The sequence below is a fragment of the Oncorhynchus nerka genome, linkage group LG2 (genome assembly GCF_034236695.1).
Source record: "Oncorhynchus nerka isolate Pitt River linkage group LG2, Oner_Uvic_2.0, whole genome shotgun sequence".
Lineage (NCBI taxonomy): Eukaryota > Metazoa > Chordata > Actinopteri > Salmoniformes > Salmonidae > Oncorhynchus > Oncorhynchus nerka.
Genome location: NC_088397.1, coordinates 70,587,340 through 70,599,589, shown reverse-complemented (window position 1 = coordinate 70,599,589; position 12,250 = coordinate 70,587,340). Strand labels below are relative to the sequence as shown.

General features: G+C 42.7%; 1 protein-coding gene across 3 annotated transcripts in view; it reads left to right on the top strand.

Moving 5' to 3' along the window:
* LOC115141184 (natural resistance-associated macrophage protein 2-like) overlaps positions 1 to 12,250 on the top strand; it is a 39,137-nt gene that overhangs the window by 15,733 nt on the left and 11,154 nt on the right. For 2 of the 3 annotated variants that reach the window (XM_029679905.2, XM_065002208.1), the window contains 12 exons: positions 4,692 to 4,811; positions 4,927 to 5,033; positions 5,254 to 5,324; positions 5,441 to 5,508; positions 5,676 to 5,831; positions 6,107 to 6,265; positions 6,424 to 6,510; positions 6,688 to 6,807; positions 7,000 to 7,149; positions 7,545 to 7,618; positions 7,892 to 8,045; positions 8,238 to 8,300. In XM_029679905.2, coding sequence (XP_029535765.1) covers positions 4,692 to 4,811; positions 4,927 to 5,033; positions 5,254 to 5,324; positions 5,441 to 5,508; positions 5,676 to 5,831; positions 6,107 to 6,265; positions 6,424 to 6,510; positions 6,688 to 6,807; positions 7,000 to 7,149; positions 7,545 to 7,618; positions 7,892 to 8,045; positions 8,238 to 8,300 — 1,329 coding nt within the window. Of the gene's footprint in view, positions 1 to 4,691; positions 4,812 to 4,926; positions 5,034 to 5,253; positions 5,325 to 5,440; positions 5,509 to 5,675; positions 5,832 to 6,106; positions 6,266 to 6,423; positions 6,511 to 6,687; positions 6,808 to 6,999; positions 7,150 to 7,544; positions 7,619 to 7,891; positions 8,046 to 8,237; positions 10,532 to 12,250 lie in introns of those variants that run through there. The other variant, XM_029679915.2, reaches the window with a different exon arrangement.

Sequence of the window (12,250 nt, the reverse complement as noted above, 5' to 3'; positions counted from 1 at the left end):
GGGGGAAGAAAACAATTGAATCAATTTTAGAGTAAGGTTGTAACAAAATGTGGGAAAAAGTCAAGTGGTATCAACATTCTGAATATGTTGTACATACACTTTCATTCTAAAGTTTGGGGTCACTTAGAATTTTCCTCTTTTGAATCATTTTTTTGTCCATTTTAAAATAACATCAAATTGATCAGAAATACAGCGTCGACATTGTTAGTGATGTAAATTACTATTGTAGCTGGAATATCTACGTAGGCATACAGAGGACCATTTATCAGCAACCATCACTCCTGTGTTGCAATGGCACGTTGTGTTAGCTAATCCAAGTTTATTTTAAAAGGCTAATTGATCATTAGAAACCCTTTTGCAATTACCTTGGCTTGGCTTCTTGCTGCACTCGCGAAACAGGTGGTCAGCCTGTAAAAAATGCTGATTACTGATTTTGTTGTGAGAATTTGAAATCGGCTCGAATTGAAATGGCACCGGAAGAAATGGCAGGAAGCTTTTTACGGGTGCCTACCAATTGTGCTATTCTTTTTTTTTTTGTGTGTTATTTGTAAATGATTTTGTACATAATGTTTCTGCAACCGTATCTTACGGCAAAAAAGAGTTTCTGGATATGAGGACAGTGATCACTCACCTCGTGTTAGACAAAGATTTTTTTCTACAACGAGGACAACGCGCAAGACCAAACAGGAAGGATATAACCCCACCCACTTTGCCACAGCACAGCCCCCACACCACTAGAGTGATATCTTCAACCACCAACTTACCATCCTGAGACGAGGCTGAGTATAGCCCACAAAGATCTCCGCCATGGCACAACCCAAGGGGGCGGCGGAGCAGATGCTAAACTACAGGACTGTTTTGCTATCACAGACTTGAATATGTTCAGGGATTTTTCCGATGGCATTGAGTACACCACATTAGTCACAGGCTTTATCAATAAGTGCACCGAGGACGTCGTCCCCACAGTGACTGTACATGCATGCCCCAACCAGAAGCCATGGATTACAGGCAACATTCATACTGAGCTAAAGGGTAGAGCTACCGCTTTCAAGGTGCGGGACTCTAACTCGGAAGCTTACAAGAAATCCTGCTATGCCCTGTGATGAACCATCAAACAGGCAAAGCGTCAATACAGGGCTAAGATTGAATCATACTACACCGGCTCCAACACTCGTCTTATGTGGCAGGGCTTGCAAACTATTAGACTACAAAGGGAAGCACAGCTGTGAGCTGCCCAGTGACACGAGCCAGATGGGCTAAATCACTTCTATGCTCGCTTCGAGGCAAGCAACACTGAGGCATGCATGAGAGCATCAGCTGTTCCAGACGACTGTTATCATGCTCTCTGTAGCCGACGTGAGTAAGACCTTTAAACAGGTCAACATACACAAGGCTGCGGGGCCAGACGGATTACCAGGACTTGTGCTCCGGGCATGTGCTGACCAACTGGCAGGTGACTTCACTGACATTTTCAACATGTCCCTGACTGGGTCTGTAATACCAACATGTTTCAAGCAGACCACCATAGTCCCTATGCCCAAGAACACAAAGGCAACCTGCCTAAATGACTACCGACCCGTGGCACTCACATCTGTAGCCATGAAGCGCTTTGAAAGGTTGATAATTCCTCACATCAACACCATTATCCCAGAAACCCTAGACCCATTCCTGTTTGCATACCGCCCAAACAAATCTACAGATATCGCAATCTCTATTGCACTCCACACTGCCCTTTCCCACCTGGACAAAAGGAACACTTATGTGACAATGATATTCAGTGACCACGGCAATTGCTCGCACTCTGACCGCAAGGCACTACAGAGGGTACTGGGCCGTACACACATCACTGGGGCTAAGCTGCCTGCCATCCAGGACCTCTACACCAGGCGGTGTCAGAGGAAGGCCCTAAAAATTGTTAAAGACCCCAGCCACCCCGGTCATGGACTGTTCGCTCTACTACCGCATGGCAAGCGGTACTGGAGTGCCAAGTCTAGGTACAAAAGGCTTCTTAACAGTTTTTACCCCTAAGCCATAAGACTCCTGAACAGGTAATCAAATGGCTACCCGGACTATGCATTGTGTGCCCAACCCTTCTTTTTATGCTGCTGCTACTCCCTGTTTATCATATATGCATAGTCCCTTTAACTATACATTCATGTACATACTACTTCAGTTGAGCCGACCAACCAGTGCTCCCGCGCATTGGCTAACCGGGCTTTCTGCATTGTGTCCCACCACCCGCCAACTCCTCTTTTACGCTACTGCTGCTCTCTGTTCATCATATTTGCATAATCACTTTAACCATATCCACATGTACATACTACCTCAATCAGCCTGACTAACCAGTGTCTGTATGTATCCTCTCTACTTTTATAGCCTCGCTACTGTATAGAGGTTGACTGATTTTAATTAGGGCCGATTTTCAAGTTTTCATAACAACCGGAAATTGGTATTTTTTTGGGTGCCGATTTTGCCTACTTTTATTTTTTATAAATACCTTAAATACGTTTTATTTAACTAGGCAAGTCACTTTTGAACACATTCTTATTTTCAATGACTGCCTAGGAACGGTGGGTTAACTGCCTTGTTCAGGGGCAGAACGACATATTTTCACCTTGTCAGCTCGGGGGATCCAATCTTGCAACTTTACAGTTAACTAGTCCAAGGCAATAACCACCTGCCTCTCTCTCGTTGCACTCCACAACTGCTGTTACACGAATGCAGTAAGCCAAGGTAAGTTGCTAGCTAGCATTAAACTTATCTTATAAAAAAACAATCAATCATAATCACTAGTTGACTACACATGGTTGATGATATCACTAGATGTTATCTAGCGTGTCCTGTGTTGCATATCATCTGACTGAGCATACAAGTATCTGACTGAGCGGTGGTAGGCAGAAGCAGGCGCGTAAACATTCATTCAAACAGCACGTTCGTGCATTTTGCCAGCAGCTCTTCGTTATGCGTCAAGCATTGCACTTTTTATGACTTCAAGCCTATCAACTCCCGAGATGAGTGAAGTGAAATGGCCAGCTAGTTAGCACGCGCTAATTGTCGTTGTGTTGCTGGTTCGAGCCCAGCGAGGAGAGGGACGGAAGCTATACTGTTACACTGGCAATACTAAAGTGCCTATAAGAATATACAATAGTCAAAGGTTAATGAAATACAAATGGTATAGAGGGAAATAGTCTTATAATAACTACAACCTAAAACTTCTTACCCGGGAATATTGAAGACTCACGTTAAAAGGAACAACCAGCTTTCATATGTTCTCATGTTCTGAGCAAGGAACTTTAACGTTAGCTTTCTTACATAGCACATATTGCACTTTTTCTTTCTTCTCCAACACTTATTATTTAAACCAAATTGAACATGTTTCATTATTTACTTGAGGCTAAATTGATTTCATTGATGTATTATATTAAGTTAAAATAAGTGTTAATTCAGTATTGTTGTAATTGTCATTATTACAAATAAAAAAATATTTAAAAATCGTTTGAGTAATCGGTATCTGCTTTTTTGGTATCGGTATTGGCGTTGACAAATCATAATCGGCCGACCTCTACTACTGTATATAGCTTGTCCTTTTACTGTTTTAATTTCTTTACTTACCTATTGTTCACCTAATACCTTTTTTTGCACCATTGGTTAGAGCCTGTAAGTAAGCATTTCACTGTAAGGTCTACACCTGTGGTATCCGGGCGCACGTGACAAACTTTGACTTGATTTTTGAATTAATCGGCCATGCCTAATGGCTAAAGTTTGCGTTTTAAATAATGCAGCAGTAGCTCTGGCTTTCTTGTTTCACCTGCCGGTTGGAAGGTGGAGACTACGGTGTCCGAGGCGGAGGGACTGTTCCTGACCACTGCCGATGTGTGGCTGATTTTCCTGGTGCTTTATTGCAGTAGAAGCATCACTCAGTTGGGTGTTACACTGTCGACAATGGAGGATCAGCTACCTATGGAGGAGTGGCTACTATGAAGGAACTGGGAACTTCGGACAAAGGGATGGACCCTGATGAAGAGCTTCAGGCTTGACTGACAGACTGACTTTCTCCCTGGCTGTAACTGCCTCAACTCCATTTGTTTTCCATCTTTCATTTGTTGATTAACGATAACACATTTATTTTTTTATCCTTGATGATTTGCAATGTATCCACATGTGTGATTTTATTGTCAAATATAGCAGTCTTATGGCTTGGAGGTGGTAGAAGCTGTTCAGGGTCCTGTTGGTTCCAGACTTGGTGCATCGGTCTTATTTGCTGTGCGGTACCAGAGAGAACAGTCTGTCTTGGGTGGCTGGAGTCTTTGACAGTTTTTAGAGCCTTCCTCACACCGCCTGATATAGAGGTCCTGGATGGCAGGGAGCTCTGCTCCAGTGATGAACTGGGACATACGCACTACCCTCTGTAGTGCCTTGCGGTTGGATGCCAAGCAGTTGGCAAACTCCGTGGTGATGTAGCCAGTCAAGATGCTTTCAATGGTGCAACTGTAGAGATTTCTGGACCATGCTCAAATTTGAAGACAAATAATTTACTCAAAGGCAGTTCTATCTCTGGTTGGACAGTAATGTTTTATTCTATAATCAGCATTCCCTATTACATCTGGTCTTTATGCTCTTGATTGTTTAATTTACTCCAATGCTTCATCACCATTATTTTGTCCCCCACTCTCGCTCTCTTTCTCTCTCAGCTCCTGTGGGTGTTGTTGGGGGCCACCATCATCGGCCTCCTCCTGCAGAGACTGGCTGCGCGCCTGGGGGTTGTCACAGGGATGCACCTCGCAGAGGTCTGCAACCGCCAGTACCCCACTGTGAGTAACCCTCCCTCGCCCTACACCATATACAAGGGTTTAAATTATTTGAATGTGATTGCTTTGTGTTATATCAGTCTTGTTCTTCACTCCTCCATCCCCACCTCACTCCCAGGTTCCTCGTATTATCCTGTGGCTGATGGTGGAGCTGGCCATCATCGGCTCAGACATGCAGGAGGTCATCGGCTGTGCCATCGCCTTCAACCTCCTCTCTATGGGCAGGTAGCTACAGTACCATCCGCCAGCGCCCAACCAAGCCACACTGTACTACACTACACAAAGAGTGCGTCCCAAATGACACCCTATTCCCTATATAGTGCGCCCTGTTCAAAAGTAGTGCACTATATAGGTGACATTTGGGATGCTGACAAAGGCATACAACAGGTGCTCTAGAGGTCAATGTGTTTGGGTCAAACTAACATTGTTGTTTGCTATCTACCAGGATTCCACTTTGGGGAGGTGTCCTCATCACCATCATTGACACCTTTGTGTTCCTTTTTCTAGATAAATATGGTGAGTGTTTCTTTGACACATTAAGATGTCTGTGATTTTAAGTCCTTGGGCACAGGTGTGTGTATGCATTTCTGTCTGGGCGTGTTTCAAAATGATTTCCGACTTTTGTTTTTTAGGCTTGAGGAAACTTGAAGCCTTCTTTGGGTTTCTCATCACCATCATGGCTGTAAGCTTTGGATATGAGGTAAGAACAGGCTTTTCCCTGTGTTCATCTATTTAAAAAAATACCCTTCTGTAAACCTGCCAGCTGGTTTTTGTAGTATATAGCGCAGCTTTAATAGAATTTGGTAGGTTTTTTTTCTTCTGCATTTGTGTGTATCTGACTGCCATCTCTTGTGTGTGTGCCTGTAGTATGTGATGGTGCGTCCGGACCAGGGGGAGCTGCTGAAGGGGATGTTTCTGCCGTACTGTGAGAACTGTGATTCTTCCCAGATGGAGCAGGCTGTGGGCATCGTAGGAGCGGTCATCATGCCCCACAACATCTACCTGCACTCTGCCCTCGTCAAGGTAGGTCTCTTGCATTATGACATAGTGAAAGTCTTACACTCCTCTATAGTATGACATAGGAGTCAAAGACCTGCTTTATGACTTACTACAGAGTCAAAGATCTTCACTATGACATAGTAGAGGGTCGTCATTGACCTTTACTATGACATAAAATATTGGTAACGATTGAAACAATCATTTATACATTTTTGGGCCAAACAACCAGAAAGTACAATGTCACAGGAATTGTGATTTATATTTTAATTCATTCATTTTAATGATATTTTATTGTCTAGTCTCGGCAAATAGATCGTGGGAACAAGAAGGAGGTGAAGGAGGCCAACAAATACTACTTCATCGAGTCAACTATTGCTCTCTTCATCTCCTTCCTCATCAACGTCTTTGTTGTAGCAGTGTTTGCTGAGGCCTTCTACGACAAAACCAACATTGAGGTGGTGGGTATAATGACTAACCAGACCCAGCATGTCTCCTTGTCTCGGACTGTAGCAATCCTTTACAGATGGTTTATACATTAATATAGCATCAGTATGGCACCTCTAAACCAGTGACCTCCCTTGTTTGTGATGTGCTGCTGTTATTCTGTGTGTCACAGAATGCAAAATGCAATGCATCAGGCAGTCCTCACACAGACCTCTTCCCTCTGGACAACAGCACGCTACAGGTGGACATCTTCAAAGGGGTACATCTTTCAAGGATTAACAACAATCTATATAACCTGTGATATGAAATCACTTTGATACTGTATATACCTGCTATCTCAGTCAATCATTTTGCCATGAAATTAACATTTGTTTGGTGTTGATAATATGAATAACCATGGGGGGAATTTCTACAATCTCCCACTCACTCTATACAGGGCGTGGTGCTGGGTTGTTTCTTTGGCCCTGCGGCCCTCTACATCTGGGCCATCGGGATCCTGGCTGCCGGACAGAGCTCCACCATGACAGGCACGTACTCTGGCCAGTTTGTCATGGAGGTGAGAACGTGCACAAGTACCCAACTACCGTGTTTGTTTGTGTATGTGAGAGTGCACATTGTATTGTTAACCTCTAAGTCAATCCTTGTGTATGCGTGTGTTGGTGTTTTGTATGTAAACACCTCAGTGTTTTGTCAGAAGGGATGTGTGTTTGTCTGTATGTTGACTATTTTCTCTCTTCCCCTGCCTCAGGGTTTCCTGAACCTGCGTTGGTCCCGTTTTGCCCGGGTGCTTCTCACCCGCTCCATCGCAATCTTCCCCACCCTGCTTGTGGCCATCTTTCAGGACGTACAGCACCTAACGGGCATGAACGACTTCCTCAACGTATTGCAGAGCATGCAGGTCAGAGAGAAGACATGACCAGAGCCCTATCAAAAGTAGTGCACAAAATGGGGACTAGGTTGCCATTTGTGATGCCGAAGGGGTCTGGGAACATGCAGAGAGAAGAGACAGGGCTTGCTGTTTGTGGTTTTAGGCTGGGTTTCTGTATAGCACTTGGACATCAGCTGATGTAAAAAGGGCTTTATAAATATATTTGCTTGATTAGGGAGAAGGGTGCAGGACGGAGAGAGTGAAGACTTGGGCTAGGGACTGCTGGTTAGAGAGAGGGGTAGCAGCTACTCTGGGCTGGCTTGGGAGTCTTTGGGGGTGTTAAACTGATGCATGTAGTATTAAAAGCTATTGAAGGGACAGAGACAGAATGTCGTCAGTTCTTTCTGTCTCGCTTTGTTCCACAGCTGCCGTTTGCTCTAATCCCCATCCTGACCTTCACCAGTCTGACATCCATCATGGATGACTTTGCTAATGGACTGTGAGTCACCATAACCCTCAACCCATGTAACACTGAAGATTGCTTCTGTATTTAGATAGACCAAAAAATTAATAAATGTGATGACGGGGAATGGATCCTTATGTCCTACATAGTGCCATACCTAGTGCACTCTGTAGGGAATAGGGTGCCATTTGGGACGTAGTCAGATTTATTTCTGTATTTTCACTGATCGACCAACTAATTAATAAATGTGATGACAGTGACCCTTTATCATTGATGCCTAACCGTTTCGTCTGTGACTGTGCTCCTGAGGGTGTGGAAGATTGGCGGAGGGGTGGTCATCCTGGTGGTCTGTGCCATAAACATGTACTTTGTGGTGATCTACGTGACCAGCCTGAACAGTGTGGCGCTCTACGTGCTGGTGGCCTTGCTCTGCATAGCTTACCTAAGCTTTGTGTGCTACCTGGTGAGTTACTGTAGTAGTCATTATAACAGCATGGACTGGGTTGGATAAGTACAACACTGTAGATCAATTCTCAAATAAAGAGGCTACCGTTCGATGCGGAATACTAGATACTGAATGCAGGGATATGGTTTGTAAACTATTATAGGGAGTACAGTGATCCTCTTCTGACCTCCCCTCTCTGTGTGTCTACAGACGTGGCAGTGTCTGATAGCCCTCGGTGTGTCCTGTCTGGACGTGTCCTGTCTGGGCAACAGGGTAAGCAACAACCGCCACGCTGTGTTCATTGAGGAACAGCCAGCGTATGACACCTAAAACGGAACAGGACAGTGTTTTAAAGGACAAGACAGACCAAGACTAACGTTGGCTGTGCACAGCAGATCACCTGCTAGGTGTCGACAAACGTTGGAGATGTAGAATCGTTGGGAAATGAACAGAAAATGACGCACTCGCTGCACATAATGTTCTTGTTGGTCTGTCATGTCCTTCAGGCTTTGAGAGAGACGTACACCTTTTTAGAGAGATCTTAAGACTTATTCCGATATCTCTAATCATGAGATCAACACTTCAGAGAACATTTTCCCTCCACTGTTCTAATGGTTTTATCGTGTTCAGTTCTGTTGAGCTACTGGTATGTGGGGTTTATTATGTAAAACCCAATTACAACGACCCCCTGTCCCTTTTTAGAGTCCTCAGGGTTCAGTTATAGTTTATATCCTATCCTGTATTTTCATGCTCAAGCAGAGCGGGTGTGTCATTCTTATGCTTTTCAATTAGAACATTAAGTTTGAATTCTATTTCTCAAATTATTGCAGTCCTATTCCAGGTTGACAAGTTATGATCTGGCAAAATGGCAATTCTTAACCTGCTGACATAATAAGCTGAAGTCTACAGTATTTGGCAGCTGCTATCGGTCTGTTTGGTCATTTACGTTTTTCCGTTATTGTACCTCTGTGTGAAGACACCATTTATGATTATTTGGTCAAATGAAGAACTGAAGTATATCTCTCCTTGCTGTATTATTAAATTCATTTTAGATTTTTGTTCATTATAATTACAGTTCTCACCTTTTCAGCAAAAGAAACCATGGGAAGGGAACACTTTTAGTTTGGGTTGAGCATCATTTAAAAATGACCTTTTTTAGTCAGTATTTTCAACACACATCTCTCCATTCAAACTGATTTTTGTGAGTGCATGTGTTTTGACTTCAAAACTGTTAATATAATCTGTTCGTAAATTGGGGTTGTTCCCCACTAGAAGTGAGGATTTGGAATGGACACGTATGTACAATTTGATGTGACTAGGAAGGACAACAAACTTTTTAAGTGTAATATTCTTGTTATGGCGAGTAAATAAAGAATTCTCGCATATCTTTTAATTGAGAGTTTTGCCAATTGTCTAACACTGTGGTAGACTTTTTGTAATGTGGTACTAATAACATGCCCCTTGCTACCTTTACTAAATGACGTATGTTATAACATACCACTTGAGGTTAGTTTTATCTTGAATGTTAGTTGTAATGTTTTTGATAAACATCAGATTGGAAGTACAGGACTGTTAAAAGCATTCATGAGTAATTTCCTATAATGCCTCAATGCTTTTTCATAAGATTCTATGATTGTTTTCATTCCAACAAATCCTTGGATAGATAACAAAAACCTATAATTCCAAGTGAGATCGAAGTCAAACGCTGAAATTATATTTTAACAAGTTGATTGCCCTTAAAGGGATACTTCAGGATTTTGGCAATGAGGCTCTTTATCTACTTCCCCAGTCGGATGAACTTGTGGATACCATTTTTATGTCTTTCGATGCGGATGTTGCCACTTTGACGGAAGTTGCTAACTAGCATTAGCGCAATGACGAAGTCTAGTCATTTAGCTAATGCTAATCAGCATTTGCTCACAAAACGAACTTCCTTCATACTGGACACAGAGACATAAAAATGGTATCCACAAGTTCATTTGACTGGGACATCGCTTTAAAGAAAAATTACATCCCAAAAATATATTTTGTTATTTGGTTCATTAGTCCACTGTTGACAAAGTCCGAAAATGTTTTGCTTGTCAGCAATATATTGTTTTAAGATTGAACATGCATATAAAGAACTGGTTTCTTGCTGATGTTTAATGCAACAGACCAATCTGTAAACTTAATTCATGCAGTTCTTGCATGGTCAAGCTCAATCTATTTGACTAAGAATAATATTCAGCAGCTATAAAAGGTTTTAAGGATTTTACTATGTTTTTACCAAGGTTTTAAGAGAACTCAAATGTAACTATCTGTAGTGTCACACCAGTGCATCTCTCTCTCTGTGTAATACAGCCAGGAAGACTCTCTTAGCAGTGCATTGTTCTGACTAGAGGTGTGTTTGAACCCAGCAGAACCAAGTGAAGCATATTGTAGATATAAGCTATACGACAGTGTCTGTCTCACTACTGAATAAAGCAACACCATGTATCAAAAATAAAAATCAAAACAAACATGGATATTTCTAGATGTCTCGTGTCTTGGTGTTCGATGAAAGGATTTACGTTTTTTACTTTTTTTTCCCCCCTCTTTAATAATAAATAGTTGGGTGTATACGTTTGTCCTATTCACACATGCAAAGTGTGAAAATGTGTGTTTTTTGCATATCCCACTCCCGAGACACCCTCAGAGTGGTGTCAGATCCATGGATCAGCCATTGACGGTGACCCTGGAGCAGTTAGGATTAAGTGCCTTGCTCAAGGGCACAGACAGATGTTTTTTTTCATCCATCTGGCCCTGCGGCTTTGAATGTTGACCTGTTTAAAGGTCTTGCTCACATCGGCTACCGAAAGTGTTATCACACAGTCATCCAGAACAACTGGTGCTCTTGTGCATGCTTCAGTGTTGCTGTCCTTGAAGCGAGCAGAAAGGCATTTAGCTCACCGAGCAGATCGCATCCGAGTTTCCCTTTGTAGTCCATAGTAGTTAAGCCCTGCCACATCCGACGAGCGTCAGAGCCGGTGAAGTAGTATTCCATCTTAATCCTGTATTGACACTTTGCCAGTTTGATTGTTCGTCGAAGGGCATAGCGGGATTTCTTTTAAGCGTCTTGATTAGTGCTCCTTGAAAGCGGCAGCTCTAGCCTTCAGCTCGATGCGGATGTTGCCTGTAATCCATGGCTTCTGGTTGGGATATGTACGTACGGTCACTGTGGGGACGATGTCATCGATGCACGTATTGATGAAGGCGATGACTGAGGTGGTACACTCCTCAATGGTATTGGATGAATCCTGGAAAATATTCCAGTCTGTGCTAGAAAAATAGTCTTGTAAGCATAGCATCCGTGTCATCTGACCACTTTCGTATTGAGTGAGTCACTGGCACTTCCTGCTTTAGTTTTTCCTTGTAAGCAGGAATCAGGAGGATAGAATTATGGTCAGATTTGCCAAATACAGGGTGGGGGAGAGCTTTTTATGCATGTCTACGTGTGGCGTAAATGTAGTCTTGAGTTTATTTAATTAAATAAATCTCTGGTTGCACGTGACATGCTGGTAAAACTGATTTAAGTTGGCCTGCATTAAAGTATCTGGCCACTAGGAGCGCCGCTTCTGGATGAGCATTTTCTAGTTTGCTTATGGCCTTAAAGAGTTGGATGAGTGCGGTCTTAGTGCCAGCATCGGTCTGTGGTGGTAAATAGATGGCTACAAATAATATAGATAGTGTGGTCTACGGCTTATCATAAGGCACTCTACCTCAAACGAGCAATACCTTGAGACTTCTTTAATAGAAGACATTGTGCACCAGCTGTTTTTGACATGGCGTCTCTGTTCTGCCTGTGCATGGAAAATCCCGCCAGCTCTATATTTTTTATTTAACCAGGTAAGCCAGTTGAGAACAAGTTCTCATTTAAAAATTGCGACCTGGCCAAGATAAAGCAAAGCAGTTCGACACACAACAACACAGTTACACATGGAGTAAACAAACGTACAGTCAATAACACAGTCTATATACAGGGTGTGCAAATGAAGTAAGATTAGAGAGGTAAGGCAATAAATAGGCCATAGTGGCGAAATAATTACAATTTAGCAAATCAACAGTGGAGTGATAAATGTGCAAGTAGAGATACTGGGGTGCAAAGGAGCAAGAAATAATACAATAAATAACAATATGGGGTTGAGGTAGTTGGATGGGCTATTTACAGATGGGCTATGTACAGGTGCAATGATCTGATGCTTAAA